The following is a 17,521-nucleotide window of genomic DNA, read 5'->3' as shown; positions in this document are numbered from 1 at the left end:
AAACTGGGCTATGCTGATATTTTCAGCAGGAAGTACAAAGTAGCAACAAATTGAAAAAAGTGTCAAAATTGTGCCAAAATACAGTACTTGAGTAAATCTACTAGTTACTTTACACCACTGCAGACTCATTTATACTGCTGAGTTCATCTATAACAATACAGTTGTTTTATTTGTTCAACATGTGTCTGAATCTGCAGAGTTACAAGTGTCAAATGAATGTAGAAGAGCACTTTTAGTAGAGCACAATACTGTCAGGGGTATTCATTTATTCAACCTCATGGTCGTTTTTCATTCATGGGTTCATCTTGCTGTTGCACCGGATTTTAAGGCTTTTTTCCTAAGTAAGAATATATACTTGTTATCAGTTTTTATTCCGAATAACACAAACACAGGCTTCATAGTCTCAATAATGATGTCTCTGTGTGAAGTGCTAAAGGCCAATAAAGCTTGGCATCATGAGACCAACTCTGATTAGTGCAAGAATTACCCTTCAAACGGTATCATCTGAACAATGATTAAAGCAGATCTGATAGTTACAACCTTGTCTAAAACTATAGGTTTCATAAAGAATGTGTGATTAGTCGTTTTAAGAAGGCACGGCACAAACAGAGCTGGTAAACCCTGAAACAGCAGGAGGTTGGGGATTATAAAGAGAGATAGTGAGAGATATACAGTAGACAGACAGCATTATCCAGTCAACATTTAAGTAGGCTGTACAAAGAGCACAAGACAAAGTAGTTAATTCAATAGCACATGATCTTCTGTGTGATAGAAAACGTGTCACATACTGGTCCAGATAACAGAGCTGCTGTTAGTGCTAATACTGTTCAATCAGGGAAAGATTGATCTGATTATCTATTAAAAAGACAGAACAAGAATGCAAGAATGACCATGACTTTTCTAAATATTGCCTATACTAATGCAGGATGCAGGAATCCTGAAGTCAAATGTAATACCTTTTAAGACCTTTTTTAAGACCTCATCGCCACTTGGAGTTTTAACCGGTTACATTGGCGACACACTTTACCTCACATTATACAGTATTGATTGTCCTTCCTCCTTATCTTCCAACCATTTGGACGCAGACTTGCATTCCCCATAACGATGTTGTTTAACAACCGGCGTAAACGAACCTTCGCGCGCTATCAAGCAGTGAGCGTGCGATGTCCTGTTCAGATGACGTCAAACCCAACGGGATGCCATCAATAAACTACACAGAATCACACTACACACCTACGCAATGATTACACTCAGGCAGACTGTAGAATACAACCTCTTTGGACAATTTATATACTTATTGAAAACAAGCTACAAAATGGAATACCTTGGAAAATGCCGTTTAATATATTTTTTAATAGCCTTAATATTGATACAATTGATTTATCAACTTTTAATACTTTTTAAGACCCTGCGGACACCCTGTAATGGTTTAAAGCTCAGTTTAGGGTTGGAAACGGGGGTCGAACTTGGGTGAAAGAGACCTGCTTTTCAGGTTTTAATGGTATGTTAACATTTTGAAAAACAGAAAGAAACTTGCCCTGGTCTCAAGACAGTATGTTATCTGCGTGTAAACCTTAGCACATGATTAGACTATGTATTCTGGGGGTTATTTTTATTACAAACTAAGTTAAAGGTTTTCTGATGCTGTTTCAAACTTGGCCATAATGTAATTACAATCGTCTATGTGCCCTTATTTTGAGCAGTTGGGACACACAGAAACCCTTATTTTCATCTTGAGTTAAACTCTTGAACTCTATGTAAATAACCCTGGAGTTCATATGTTTTTAAACTGGTCCTTTAAAAGTCTCATTTCCCCTTTAACAATCTATTTGAGAAGCTCACGTTCGCTCCTAATGTGTGATTGTTTGAATTTTAGCGAAGCCCACTGCCAAGAAGGAGGGCTTGTTTTCATTTAAAAAAGAGGAATGTGTCTGTTTAAGAGAGGGAGAGAGAAAGAAAGGAAGGGAGGGGGGGGGGGTGGAAAAGAGATAGAGAAAAAAGAGGGAGAAGAGAGGCAGGGAGGGAGAAGGTGGGGGTTGATGACATCATTTTCTGGGGCTGAATGAATCAGCTTTTCTGTCAGTAAAGAGAGAGAGAATTCGGCACTATTAATCCACACGAACAACGGGCCTCAGCAAATGAGAAGCACTTTAAGATGTCAGCTGTGACAGTTTCCCACAATTAAGAGGGCTGTACAAAAATAACACCCAATAAACATGAGCCTTATTGTATCATGTCAATAACAACATTATGTAAAACCACTTGTGATTTACAAGCAAGAGGGTTTGGTTAGAAAATGACCCAACGGCTATTTATAATGAAGGAAAAAGTTGTTCTATAACTTTAAATGCTAAAAATACTGCAAGATACTTTCTCACAGGATTATTTTAAGAGAATCCTACAAGCAGGGTTATCCAGTGGTTACATAGGTGTATGAAAAGAAAACAAAGAGCTGTAGGATGGCTTTAACCGTCATGTTTCCCAGATGTTAAAAATATGCTCCCAAGATTTACATCTGTGATTAATAACAGCGTTCAATTCAATTTCCTTATAAGGGATACTGCTCTAAATACACTAATGAGACCCAAACCTGGCTACAGAAAAAAACATTCAAGGCATTTTTCATGGTTCAAAGCTGTTGCTAGCATGAGTTATGACTTAAGTGCAGTACGGTCATTGGAGGAAGCAAACATGTACTGACAGTTACTTAAAGCAGAAAGCAAAGACTCATTCAGAAAAGGGTTTCTGGTGGGACCAAGGAGACAGTGTCATTGATTTGAGGTAACAGGACCCAGGCTCCAACAATGTCATGAGTCACAACTGCAGCAGTTCAGACTGAAACCTTAGTGCTGGCCCCTGCTGGCAGGAAGAGAAACAGCTGCAGTGCAGCCCCTTCCAGACATGCAGATAATCTACAGAAATGAGAAGTAGTTTCTAAAAGAACTATACTTGTAAAATGCCAGATAGTGAAAGCACTGGAAAACAACATCTTATAATATATAACCTTATATATTTGTTCTTCAGGGTTTGTATTTAAATTGCTGAAATGTCACGGGTTACTTGACCAAGGCATGTACATAGCCTTGCAAGTGGATTTTATTGAGGCAACCTAAAATCGTCCCAGATAAATAGAAACATTTTGATTATCTGAAAGTCACGGGTCAGAGGAATCTGACTTCTGCGTTGGAACGAATCGCATTCAGTCATGTGACTGCTTTTTGCAATATCTCAAAATCATAAAAACTTTGATCGGCAACTCCTACACACCATCTTCAGTATCTGTTCATTTTTAAAAGATCTTCCTGCAAAACGTGTTTTACATCTTGTAAAGTTGAGTAAAGCCCACAACTCAAAACATGAAATTGGTAAAATTTTATTTCCCAAATTTGTCATAATACAATTGCCAGTTATGGGAAAGGGGAAGCAATTATTTCGGACGAATGAAAAACAGCATTTTACTACACAATGTCAAATCTAAAGGGCATATTAAAAAAAAGCAAAAAAACAAAAACATGCACGGAACAATATGTGGCATAAAATGGGTAAACTAAAAATAAAAAAGTGGAAACAGGAGTTGAATAAAACTGCACAGGTTTTATGAAAAGCAGTTATTTAACCATTAAAATATGGAATCATAAATAAAAAAAACTTCGACAGGAGGAACAGTCAAGACGTTTTTCTTCAGTAGGGCCGCTCTCTGCGCTCCTGGCGATGGTCCCTAAAAACAACAGAGAAAGTGAGGGTGAGTTGTGTGTTCGCACCAATATTACACTCAGTTAGCATTCATTGGGCTGGAACTACACTATGGGAAGAGCAATACATCGGTTTGGTTGAGGAACTTCAAACCTACCTCATATCCATCTTTCCGCCTGGTGGGCCACCCATTCCTCGTCCTCTGCCCCGATCCATCCGGTCCATGGGGGGTCCTCCACGCCCCGCCCCACGGAAACCTCCCCGATCCATCCCCCCTCGTCCTCTGAATCCCCCACGGTCGCCTCCCCAACCTCCACGGAAACCGCCGGGACCTCCAGCTCCTGCGGGCCCTCCGCGGTCCATCCCTCGGCCGCCACGCATGCCCATCCCACCTCTGCCTCTGTCACCGCCGGGGGGGAATGGAGGGCCACCGCCGCCGCCACCACCACCACCACCACCACCGCCGCCACCACCCATCCCTTCTGGCTTGGGCGCTTTGCATTGGTTACATTCCATCCGCCAGGCAAAGTTCTGGTTTCCGCAACCGCTAGAAACACAAACCATCAAATACATTACAAACTAATCTTTGGTACAAAAAAGGCACCCGAGATGAGACTGCACCATGAGGGAATACGTACGGGTTTGGACACTCCCAGTCTCCAGCTCTCTGCTGCATGTTCCCTCCGGTGGGTCCCCCTCTGCCCATACCACGAGGACCGCCACGGGGCATGAACCCACCACGGTCTCCTCCGCGGCCCATCATGCCTGAGAAGAAGATTCACCATTTAATTTTAAAATCATATGAACCCATTTCTGTTATTTCTTTATATTTTTATGACTAATGACAAATTCCCACAGAAGGACAGCTTTTCTATGCGGCAGGATTCAATTGACAGCCCTAGTGTCAACATGCCCTCAAAAACGCCAAACACTAACACACACTTCTGACACTTACCTCCACGACCCATCATGCCGTCTCTCATGGGCATGCCACCCCTCATACCACCCATCATGGGCTTACGGCGCGCCATGGACACCTTGAGCCTGCGGCCTTGGAACTCCTTTCCTACAATTTAAGATAAAGTAATTTAGACACAAGTATTCATTTATTATGTCCAGGTTGATAAAACATACCAGGGTTGATCAAACATACCATCAAAATGCTCCACAGCTGCTTTGGCACAGGATGGCTCCTCATAGGACAGGGTGGCGTCTCCTTTGGGCTTCCCTGAGTCCTTGTCGGTGTAAATGTTAATGGCAGGCTGGCCAAGTCTGCGGTTAATCTGAACAAACGGAGAAAATGTATTGAATTTAGTAAGCACATTAGTTTAGCCAACAGCAAGACTTAGTAAGTGAAGAACGCTTCTTACCCTGATTGGGCCAACATGTTTGAAGAACTCGGCCATCTCCTCCAGGACAGCCTTCTCGGTCAATCCTGTGATGTAGATCGTGCTGTTCTCAGAGTCATCCTGCTCCTCAGGGCGTCCTACACATAGAAAATGAAAACATTGAGTAAAAGTAATACCTCTTCTACTTCAAGACGTGGTATTCAGAATATAAGAATGTATTAAGGATCTAGTGAAACTCACCCGTTTCACGCTCGTCACTCATTGGTCCTGTAGTTCATCAGTTGCGGAAGAGAGAGACAAGAGGGAAAAGTCAGTGTGTGAATCTGAAGCTCAGTGTACAACACCTGAGGAGCACTACAGCAGATTACCCAGACACTCCCTTATAAACGCTGCCAGCCATACTGGGAAGTTGCAAATGGCACCTTATGGTACACCACAAATCCCTCAAGTGGTAAATTGAAAAAAAGAACCTCATACCCTTTGTCAGTTAAGCGTGTCATTTGAAAAGCCTAATAAGACCAGTAAGAAATCCCTCAAAAAAAAAACCAGGAAATCGACTCATGTGATTTGTTAAAAGCAGTAACACATATTTGAGTGGAATTTTTTCCATTAACCTGTCAAAAACTCTTTGTCAAACTGTAAGCAGTGACTGATATAATACCAAGTACCCCAGTGAAAATGGTCTCAGGCAATGAAAAACAAATACCAAATATTTTCAGATGTGTTGGTGTAAATCAATTTGTATACCACAATGTAAGACACATCAATACTCGGTGCATTTTTGATCAAAAAGTTTATGGCTTTGAAAGGTCTAACCAGTGTAATACGCGTTAACTTACCACCGGGCTTACTGAAGCCACCTCTGTCTCCAGCGCTGCTAGGGGAATAAATGGAGATATGAAGGCGACTTCCCTTTTACAGCCACTTCCATGGCTCGAGCAAAGTGGCTTGATTGAGGGAGTAATCAAAACATGCTAACTAACCCAACAGCAACTAAAAAACTCCCCGAAATTACAAATACACAAATGAATCGAGAGGATAAGAAAATTAACTATGTGTCATTAGTTAGCTAGCTGAGAACAACTTGACAGTTTAGTTGTGGATACATTTGTGCAAAAAATATGAATAAACATTTACTGCCTTTTATCAAATGTGACAAACCAAACATTTGTACACAGGTAGACAATATTTCAGATGCATTGATGGCATAAAAAGATGTACCCAGAAACAAAACACTCAGATAACATTATTTCTTATAAAAAGTTACATCTGACTGATTTGTATAAGTGTATCAAATTGACACAATGCATCTGAAATTTCACAAGATACAAGGTGATCATATTCACCAGGTAACAAAGCAAATAAAATACAATTATACAAGAAAGAAAAACTCCAACAAATAAAAAACAAAGACGGTCAGGTGAAAAACGCCACCATGCTTATAAAAACGCCACCATCCTGAGTTCTTGAAAAAAGGCAGACCCCGAATCTTTGTTTTAGCTCCCTCCTGCCGTTTAAGCTGGCGGTCTGTACAGAACACACTTTTTAGAGAATGGGTGGTTTTAAATGGCTCTCACTGTTACCTGTACGGTATAAATGTGACAAAGCATGTTAAAAAGTGTTCAAAGGAATGTGATCAAACATTTGTATTCCAAACCACAAAAACAATTTCAAACATTTCAAAATGACAAAATGTGCCCACACCCCCCCCAGAACATGAATATACCTGTGCAAAGCTAACGTAAAAATGGAACTATGAACTCATCTAAATGTTAAAATGTATTTAGGGCTGTAATCCTATTTATGAAATGTGTTGAGCTATTTTTTTTTTTTATTAAGTCTACTTTGCAGAGTTTTCTGATTAAGAGACCCGGACCCTATAAAATAACCTGAGAAGTGTAAAAACGTTGTCTGTGTGCAAATGTGTATTAGCTGGGCCAAAACCAGAATATAGAAAGTCATGCAGAACCCTATACTTTAGAAAGGAGTACCAGAAGGTACATAGGTCATTTTGTATCGACACCTGCAAAAACCACCGATTATTCTCATGCCTTGGTCCGACCTTTTATGTTTTGAAAAAGTTTCCCCTAAAAAAAATGTAACTTGTCATAATGAGGATTGCTCTGATATTTTGGGAACACAATAATGTAGCTTTTAATTTTTTCACCTTACAAAACTGATAACCAATCCAAACCAACACATGTAGACTCTAGCCTCCGTACATTAACACCCTTGTCCTCTCTTTGAAATCCTTTGAACTCTTTTTCAGGGGGTCTTGATTTTTCAGAGTTCAGGTTGGGTTCACAGCTACTGAGAATAACAGTCAAAGTGAAACAAATTGTTCCAAGGCCTAATCCACCTCAAGAGCAAATTGAAGTGCCAATGTGTCCAAGACCAACTAAATGTAGTTCTAAATGTCACCGTCTTGAGGGATACACCCCTTTGTGCGACACCGTCTTGAGGGATACACCCCTTTGTGCGACACTGCCTTGAGGGATACACCCCTTTGTGCGACACCGTCTTGAGGGATACACCCCTTTGTGTGACACTGCCTTGAGGGATACACCCCTTTGTGTGACACTGCCTTGAGGGATACACCCCTTTGTGCGACACTGCCTTGAGGGATACACCCCTTTGTGCGACACTGCCTTGAGGGATACACCCCTTTGTGCGACACCGTCTTGAGGGATACACCCCTTTGTGCGACACTGCCTTGAGGGATACACCCCTTTGTGCGACACCGTCTTGAGGGATACACCCCTTTGTGCGACACTGCCTTGAGTGATACACCCCTTTGTGCGAGACCGTCTTGAGGGATACACCCCTTTGTGCGACACCGTCTTGAGGGATACACCCCTTTGTGCGACACCGTCTTGAGGGATACACCCCTTTGTGCGACACTGCCTTGAGGGATACACCCCTTTGTGCGACACCGTCTTGAGGGATACACCCCTTTGTGCGACACCGTCTTGAGGGATACACACCTTTGTGCGACACCGTCTTGAGGGATACACCCCTTTGTGCGACACCATCTTGAGGGATACACCCCTTTGTGCGACACCATCTTGAGGGATACACCCCTTTGTGCGATGCAAAAAAAAAGTACATGACACCTGGACCGCAGTTCTTTAGATCAGACTGGACCACACTACACCAGCACTCCATTGATTGACTGTATCCACACAAAGACAGTGGACAAATAAAGTACATCTGTATAAACAGCTTTGGTAAGCATTGCGTTTCCCCTCTCTTGTAACATCACTAGACTAGTTTTATTCCTCCAGATGTGTAAGGAGGTGTGACACTTCAACTTTATGAATGAGGTAGAAGATTGTAGCAATTGTTTTTACCTCAATGCAAATGTAAAGTTATCACTGATGACATTTTAGCATAAATGGATATTGAGAAGTGGACCACAAAAACATTTTAAGAGATTCAGGAACTTTAGCATCAACTGATAAATACCTATCTTTTATGACCAGTGTTGGAGCTACATGCTGAAAATTCATTTAGAAAACGTTTTCTTAATTTTAGTTCTCTTTTTAGGGTGCAATCTATGACTGCATTAGCAGTTTTGACTTGTGTATGGTTCACAGATCCAATCTCTCTGTATTCCTTTATCGACCCAGTCAATTGAGTTGAAATGCTTATTGCCAGCCTTGCAAAACCCAACCATAAGCGTACAACACCAGCAAATGTATTTGTAAATGAAAAGGGAAAAACCTTAGACAGGAGGCATATTCACCCAAATAGCACTTTTAAATGCAACCGAACATACTGCATGAGGCCCATGTTTATTTGTAACTCCTTAAAATAAATGTTATGCAACGGCATTGCAGTCACAGTAATTGGGGGTGGCGGGAGTACCTATATCTTTAAAGATATATTTGGGGTGGGGGGCTGGTACCATGAGCAATGCCTTTTCCAGGAACAACCTTGCATTCTTTTTGTAGCATGTGTGAGTGTGTCCGTCTTTAGGGTACAACGCACCCTCGTGTGAAACTGGTTTAAATGGGGCTGATAGTGAGAAGTGTTTAATTTGTTCGTAAAAGGAAATCCATTAGAATATTGATAAGGTGAGTGTGAATAAGATGAAATGTTTTGTATATGGTTCTATCACATTCCCTGACCAATAATCAAATATGCGACTTTTAAATTATCCTAAAAACGTTATTGGATCATAATCTAATGACTATGATATACGCTGCTCCAACTAAATGTTTATGCACAGGTTTCACATTTAAACTAGATTTAAATAAAAGGCCAACCTTTTTCTTACCTTTGAATTAGTTAGAGACAGGGCTGAGAGATACCGAATGAGCAAAGCTACAATTACAGTACATGTTAACAAAAATGTCCCAAATTGGGATCAATAAAGTACTGTCTTATCTTAGCATAAACTACAATTCCAATATTTGACCTCAGAAATGAGGAAATCCATGATTTATTATCTTAAACTTCTGGTAAATCATGATTGCCCTTTTTTTTTTATATAAGAGGATACAATTATGTGCAAATTATACTAGATTAAATCAAATGGGACAGGCATTGTCTCAACCCTGCCCTAATTGGCCACTGGACCTGTAGAAACAAAATATAATTTGAAGTTAGGTGCTAATGAGAGACACTTACCCCATGCCTCCACGACCCATGCCTCCACGCCCACGATGCATCATTCCACCTCGATCAAAGCCATCCCTGCTTGGGCCCCGTTCCCCTGACCCTGGGTACCTCGAAGACTCAGAGCCAGAGTAACTAGAACTTCCACTCTGGCCCTCCTGTCTGTAGTTATCTACAAAAAAAGGAACAGGAATGCATCAAACTGTGTTCAAGGACATTCAACTGAACTGAAGATTTGACAACCACAGCCAAAGCAGAGCTTACTGTAATGGTTAGACTGGTTATAACTGGGAGGTCCACCTTGCTGGCTGTACTGGTTGGCTGGGGGCTGGCCGTAGGAACCCGAAGTCTGGGGAGGGTAAGCAGGAGGAGCTTGCTGCTGCGGGGTCTGCTGCTGGTAGCCGGCCTGCTGCTGGCCGTAGCTCGCCTGCTGGGCCTGGTAGCCTGCCTGCTGCTGCCCATATGCTGCGGGCGTGGAGTAGCTACTTTGGTTGTAACTGGCAGGCTGGCTGCTAGCATTGTAACTGATAGACAAACAAAGACAGAGCATTCATTGAAATCATGAGTATGTTCGTGTGGAATTTGCTTTTTAAATGGGTTCCCAGTCGAGGGGTACATACCTCTGTGGTGCAGTGGGAGCAGCCTGCTGGCCATAACCAGGGTAGGCAGACTGGGCAGTATACCCTGGCTGAGAGCCGTAAGACTGGGAGGCAGCAGGGGCAGCAGCCGCTGGAGTACTGTCATAACCACTGGCTCCATAACCCTGGGTTGACTGGGAGTATGTGTGTGTGGTAGACTGGGCAGCAGGATACCCAGCTGTGGGGACAGAAATAGTAAAAACCAAAGGTGATTTCATTGCATGTTTGAAGGCATTACATACATACATAAAGGGGTTAGTCAACTGAAATTTAACAAGTTTGTAAAAACTGATTTGGGCAGCCAGACTGAAGGACATCTGTTTTGACTTGCATTTAATGACTTGCAATGTAGTCTTCTGATGGGCAGACAAGTCGAAATTATTGAAGTAAAATTAGTCAAATGCTCCTATTTTAACAACTGACCTGAAGCAGGCTGGGCATATGAAGACCCATACTGTGTCTGCTGTTGCTGAGTGTAGCCTGCAGCAGCAGCAGGGGTTGTCTGGGTGTAGCTGGCATCAGCAGCCGCAGGTTGGGCATAGGATCCATAACCCTGTTGACCATAGCTCTGCTGAAAAACAATAGTATTACATGTTAAAGAATTAAAAAAATATGTATTATTTAATTCCCAAATATTGCAAGCTATGATTAATATTGGTATATTAAATTAAAATCAATAGTCCCTTTAAATAATCTAAAATGAAACATTGCCATCACAGTAAATCAGTAGCCCTGCACAAAGAAAAAAAACAGGCTCGGCTGTTGAATCTCACCTGAGCAGACTGTCCATAGCTCTGAGAGGGCTGGGCAGCATAAGAGGCATATCTATAAAACACAAACACGGTTATAGAATCCCATTCACCTGTTGGATGAGCACTATTTTTTCTCTTTTTCTGAAATTATATTCGCAGCAATACACCCACTTGTTTCTAGTGATACACCTGGTAAGAGATAGCACTTTTTTGAATGACTTTGTACGCTGCAGTGTAGCTTTTGGTGTAAGTGTTGATTACATTTCATATCATTAGTCCAAATCTGTAAAGTAACTAAAAAAGGTATAACATATATGTCGTGGAGTAAAAGTAAACCATGTGTACCAATTGTAGTGGGGTAGAAGTACATAGTAGCAAAGTACTCAAGTATTGTGCTTAGCTACTTAACATCACGGCACACAAAAACGCATTTAAAAATATCACATTCATTCACATTAAAGCGTTAATTGAAAACTTACCCCTGCTGTGCAGTGGTCTGGCTGTAGGTGCTGTAATCTGCTAAAGAAACAGATACATGTTGGTTAGTTTAGCCTATAGACAAAACGTTAATTGCGCGCGAGCAGAGATAAGCTAATGCTAGCAGCACGCGACACTGACCCGTTGCTAGGTCGCCATTCATTTACGCAGATGAAACTCGGTCAAACCATTCAATAAAGGACGATGCGTAACAGCTAAATATTGCAACGAGGAGTACTCGGCATATGCATCGAAAATCTATTCGATGAATGTAGTAATCTGGTGTTAATCATCAAGCTAAGAGTGCAGAAACAACAAATGGAAAACACCGCAAGCTAAAATGACTAGGCCTTGTGCAGCTAGCTAAACCCAGACGATATTTCAACTGATATAAGCCGAACAGAATATTAATGCCGGCACATTATGTTTTAAATAACGCAGAACCTCACGATTAGTTAAGTTTAATACCCGCAATTCGTCAAAAAGCTGTATACAAGATCACAATTAGTAACTCACCCGGAGCCGACGCCATTTTAGTGTGCTTGGTTCAAGACGACTGTGAAAACTCTGGCTGCTGGAGAAACGTTCTTCTCTTCGCAGGAAACACGAACTCTCGCGAGATGTATGAGCGTGAACAGACGTCCCTGAATAAACCCCAATACTTTAACGAAACCCTCTCCAGTAGGCTATTTATTGTTTTTTTTAATGACATGAAACTATGGAACATCTATTAAATGTTGCAAAAGGAAAAAATCCCAACAATGTTTTGTTTTCCTTCTCTAAATTTGAATTCATTTATGAACACTGTTGATATGTGCCTTTTTCTGGATTGGTAAATAAAGTTGAAAAAAAAACTTGTAGTATATTTTGATTCAATCACTTTTCTACTTTTACTTGAGTAACATTTTGCAGGACTTTTCACATTTTCCTACAGTATTCCCACACCATGTTACTTCTACTTTGATTAAAGTACCAGATCTGAGTACTTCTCCCACCTCTGATAATACCTAAAAAGCACCAGGAGCAAAGTGACATCTTCAAATAGCTGTTTTGTCTGACCAACAGTCCAATACAGTTATCAATATAATCATACAAATACACATTTTCCAGAAGAAGTTCGAAATCAAAGAATGGTTGAGAAACAAACAGACGTGCAATCCTCGCTAAATGCACTTGGCTCTCTCAATACAAACATCCTCCCCTCTGTCATGAACCTTGGAGTGACCTTCACTATAGCACTTTTAAATTCGACAAGCAGGTCAGCACCGTAGTCAAATCCTGCTTTTTTTAAATGAGACTATTGGCCAAAACCAAGTCGTATTTATATTTTAAAGACTTAGAAAGGGTTATTAATGCCTTTGTTACCTCAAGACTGGATTATTGCAACGCTCTATGGGTATGGACCAGGCCTCAATTAAACGCCTGCAGCTAGTCCAAAAGGCAGCTGCGCGTCTTCTCACTGGCCACAAAAAGCGTGACCACATCACCCCAATTCTGGCCTCACTACACTGGCTTCCAATTCGGTTCCGAATTGATTTTAAAATCCTTGTATTTGTTTTTTAAGCACTAAATGGGCTGGCTCCTGCCTATATAGCCGAACTCCTACATGCTAAACCCCAGCCAGAGCTTTAAGGTCGGCTGACCAGCTGCTGCTGATACACTGTAAAAATAAATAGGGTGTTTTAACTTATAAACATAAGTTCAAGGGCTGCCTCATATATATGAGTTGACTTAAAGTACAAATGTACTTTAAGTCAACTCACAATTTTAAGTAGTACAAGTTATTTTACTAATGATCATTCATTGTTATAACTTAATACTGTGAGTTAAAGAAACTCACACTTTTACATTATAGGTTCAAGAAATGTTCATTATCTAGTCAAATCAACTTTAACTTCTACCTTATCTTAACTCACAGCTCTAAGTTAGGATAACTTTAACTATATTTATACCGACTGACAAATTCAAGTTATGTTGACTCATGTTTTCAAGCAATTGAACTTACATTTTCATGTTAAGTAAACTAGTGTTTTCTATTTCTAACTCTTATTATAATGACAAGTTCCCCAGCTTCCTTAAACTTCTTACCGACTGAACTTAGAACATTAAACATCACCCACATGCATATAAAAGGAGATCAAGGCTTGAAGTTACTTCAGATACTGAAATATTTTAATTTTTCAAGTATATATATATATATATATATATACACACACACACACACACAACAAACATACACATTATAAAATCTAATATATGTACAATATATTAATTTGACTAATAGGACAGAGGGTGCAGTGCAAACGGTACGAAACAAAGAGCTTTTTGAACATTAAGTTCTTTCTATACATCAGCAGGAGAGGACTCTTTCAACAATGTCCTCTTAAAATCCAAGTTTCTTCGTGACATTTCAAACATTAATGGAATTCTCACTAACCTAAAACATTTTTATTTTTTAAAAACATGTCACTGTAGAGGCAAAAATAACATACAAATGAAGAACACCAAATTGAACTGTACACTGTTTGACGATCTACCTCCTAGCTAGTTTGTTTTTTAGGCTTGGTCTGGCTGTATCTTCAGGACAACCCTCTGGAGGAACTCAAAGGAAAACTTCATTTCCAGAGGATACTGAAGATTCAAGCAATAAATCAGTCCAAGAAGCATTGCAAAGCCGCAAGCCACATCCTTCAGGTTGTGGAACACGATGGTCTCCTCGACCACAACTGCCACGTTGAAGATCTGCTGAGGAAAGGCATCCCGTTCACCTTCGTAGCCTATCAGTAGACCAACTTGCATCCCCTTCATGGCTTCCTCAAGAGTGTCTCCATGAGCCTTAAAAAAGGAGAAATAAAAGTGAGCTCAGTGTATTACAAGTACTTTTTTATCTACAAAGCTAATTAAGAGGCCTCTGCTATAAACATAGAAGCTAAAATCTACAGTTCAGTGTTAAAGTGCAATGTGATGGAACATCATTTCAATTGCCTCATTGCCTCCCTTTTCACAGTTTGAGTTATATATTTATTTATATTATTTAATAGTTAAACATTTATTTTCTTGCTGTTTTTGTTTATATTAAATGTATCATTCTTTATTGCAATTATCTTAGTTAAATTAAGGTAATTGTAAACATTACTTTTGAAGGAAACTTTGGGCACAGGGTGATTTATGTTAAAATGTACAATTACATAAAGTAATTAAAGACAATTATGATCTTACATCACACATCCTGATGACATTTGCCTGATTTTTGCCAGACAAGTAGTGCGATAGTCCCAAGAGAGCAGCAGTCCTCCTCCTCTCATTTGTGTTCTGCAGGACAACAAATGCAGTGGGATATAAACATTTGTAGCAAACAAATGGTGGCTAAATTATGGTCATCAGCATCTCCACTTACATCTTTCTCAAGGCAGTCCAAAATGCCTTTTAGTGCCGGTTTCTTTCCCGTCCTGGATGCACCTTTGTAGACCTCCAGCAATGTTGGGGCCAGGCCATCAAGTCCATCCAGAAACGATGACAGCAGGTCCATAGTGACAATTCTCTTGAACTCTGCCTGAATCTGAGGAGACACAGACATATAGAAAATATTCTACCAACAGTCTCCAAGATGCATGCATGTGCAACTGTGCATTTTCTTGCAATAAAAACATGGCATATGCTGGTGACAAGAGAACCCAATCTTAAGTATAGTCGTGTTTTAAATGTTAAGTGCAACGTAGAACTTGATTCAAAATGATATACCCGTCTTTAACATGCAAAAGGATGTGTTTTTGAATAGAGTTTTTAACAATTGACTCGAATCTACAATAATATTGATAAACGTGATAATTTTGTCTCTCTACATGCTTGATTTAAAGTTTTCAAATTTCACATGATTGAATAAGACCGATAAAATATATGAAATAAGATGCTTTATAGTTTGAATTTACAATTGTATGACTGATTACCTGTCTCTCACTGAACAGAGCTGGCCATCTGGACTTTAGTTCTGTGATCAGTGGCTGATCTCCAACATCTCTCTCCGAAGCTGAGAAAAGGTATCAGTCATCAATGCCTCAATGAATTGGTGATCAGGGTCTTTTTTGGGCATTTCCATCTCCATTTGTTGACGCTTCTCTTCCATGTCATCACTGCTCAATCCTTCAGGGAGATCTGGACAATAGTTGACCTCACCCTTCTTTGACTTTTTAAGACGACTGTATGTATCCAAGTTTTAACAATTGCCTTCTCATTGTAACTGGAAAACCTGCACAACTTACAAGTCTACTTCATCCAGTTGCAGCAAAACGGAAATCTTCAAAAATCTGTACCTGTAATAGAGAACACACATTTAGGTACATTTTCTATAAAATATTTTCTAAAAAGCAGAAATACAAATGTGTCCATTTCAAGAGTGGAACATAGCATTCGTACACAATATAAAATGCTATTTCTGAACACAATTAGCATTTGACTCGTTCAACGGCGCGAGGCACCCCCTCCATATCTGGGCAGGTTTAGCGTGAGCTGAACCAGAAAAACGTTGTAATGATAGAATCACTTTAACACTTGCTCGGCTTTAACAAAAAACAATCTTCAAGTCCCCTATACTTATCCACAAATGACTTCCATTTCAAAGCCGTGGCCCAGCTACTAGAACATAGCAGGGGCTAACAAGCTACAATTGTTAGCTTAACAGAGAGCCGGGACACGGCTAATTACTGGCAGGAACACACACAACCTCTCTGAAACGCGCTAATTTAGCTTCAATATTTAGCCGTAGCCTACAGCGAGCCGGGACACGGCTAATTACTGGCAGGAACACACACATATAAACTCCCAGAAACGCGCAAATGTAGCTTTAATATTTGACCGAACAGAGAGCCAAGACATGACTAACACACACCACCTCACCGAAACACGTTAATTTAGCTTAAATATTTAGCCAAACAGAGCTGGGACATGGCTAATTACTGAAACGAACAAACAAAACCTCGCTAAATTAAGCTACAAACATAGGCAGTTTCCATTCAAACCTTTTAAAAAAAACACAAGCGTCATAAATAAGAGTAAGAATGCTTGAAACGTATTTATTTAATACAAGTTTAGATAATCATAATCCTGTAATGTTAGCTTGGTAAACTGACATTTTCACAACACTCTGCCCTGAAATAAAATCGCTTTATAAACATTCAAACACCAGTTAGGTGTTGATTTAACTCCATTTAGCTACTTTTCGTTTTGCCTGAAACCATTAAACATGCAACACTCACCTCACTTTGCCTGAAACCATTAAACATGCAACACTCACCTCACTTTGCCTGTCCATCAGTGGTTCATCAGCCGATAAGATCTGCGTATACCCGGTACGCTGTTCATGTTCATGTTCAATCATGTTCACTCACTGTCACATCGCTTTACAAAAACATATTCATCCGCCGCTTAGCTTTTCGTAGTCATCAATCTGTCCGGTTGAAGTTCTTCTTTTGATAATGGCTAATTGAACTCGGTATATACTTGCTGTATATCGTAAAAAAAATAAAAAAACTCATGTCCCTGTTAAATGCCTTCAATGAATGAAAACAACTATGAGACCGGGACTATTTTCACCGGGCAGGAATATGTCATCACTACTGCCATGTTAAGAGGCCATAGAAAGTTCCAGAACATTACACATCACAACTCACACTGTTAAGTCAAATTGACTTCATAGAATGTAGAGGTCATTGAACTGGCTTACAGAACTGAGTTGAAATAATTACAACTTGTGAAATTAAGTAGAAATTGAATAAATTGATATATTAAGTGGAAGTAACTTACAGACAAAAGTTAAAATAACTTAATGATCAAATCCTTTTTTACAGTGTAGTGCCCAAGCAGGCTCAAAACCCGAGGGCACCGAGCCTTCGCAGCAGCTGGCCCTATAGGCTCTGGAACACTCTGCCCCTCCATGTGAGGTCAGCCCAGACCCTAGTTTTTTTTTTTAAATCTACTCTTAAGACACACTTCTTCT

General features: G+C 40.2%; 1 protein-coding gene across 9 annotated transcripts; it reads right to left on the bottom strand.

Annotated features, from left to right (window-relative positions):
• Nucleotides 1-3,357: 3,357 nt before the first annotated feature.
• ewsr1b (EWS RNA-binding protein 1b) lies at nucleotides 3,358-12,184 on the bottom strand. Of its 9 annotated transcripts, none has more exons than XM_034238321.1 (15): nucleotides 12,046-12,143; nucleotides 11,532-11,571; nucleotides 11,074-11,125; nucleotides 10,724-10,868; nucleotides 10,283-10,478; nucleotides 9,927-10,186; nucleotides 9,675-9,834; nucleotides 5,882-5,919; nucleotides 5,283-5,309; nucleotides 5,064-5,179; nucleotides 4,847-4,976; nucleotides 4,649-4,759; nucleotides 4,332-4,458; nucleotides 3,851-4,240; nucleotides 3,358-3,718 (listed from the first exon to the last, which is right to left on the bottom strand). In XM_034238321.1, exons 1-15 carry the CDS (start codon nucleotides 12,059-12,061, stop codon nucleotides 3,682-3,684), a joined length of 1,845 nt encoding a protein of 614 aa, XP_034094212.1. In that variant the 5' UTR covers nucleotides 12,062-12,143; the 3' UTR covers nucleotides 3,358-3,681. The 9 variants fall into 9 exon arrangements, with proteins under 9 accessions (XP_034094212.1, XP_034094211.1, XP_034094214.1 ...); XM_034238320.1 differs by having other exon boundaries at nucleotides 10,724-10,871; nucleotides 11,532-11,568; nucleotides 12,046-12,086; XM_034238323.1 differs by having other exon boundaries at nucleotides 11,532-11,568; nucleotides 12,046-12,076.
• Nucleotides 12,185-17,521: the final 5,337 nt, after the last annotated feature.

This window comes from Gymnodraco acuticeps, unplaced genomic scaffold (assembly GCF_902827175.1).
Source record: "Gymnodraco acuticeps unplaced genomic scaffold, fGymAcu1.1, whole genome shotgun sequence".
Lineage (NCBI taxonomy): Eukaryota > Metazoa > Chordata > Actinopteri > Perciformes > Bathydraconidae > Gymnodraco > Gymnodraco acuticeps.
This window is presented reverse-complemented; position numbering and strand designations above follow the sequence as displayed.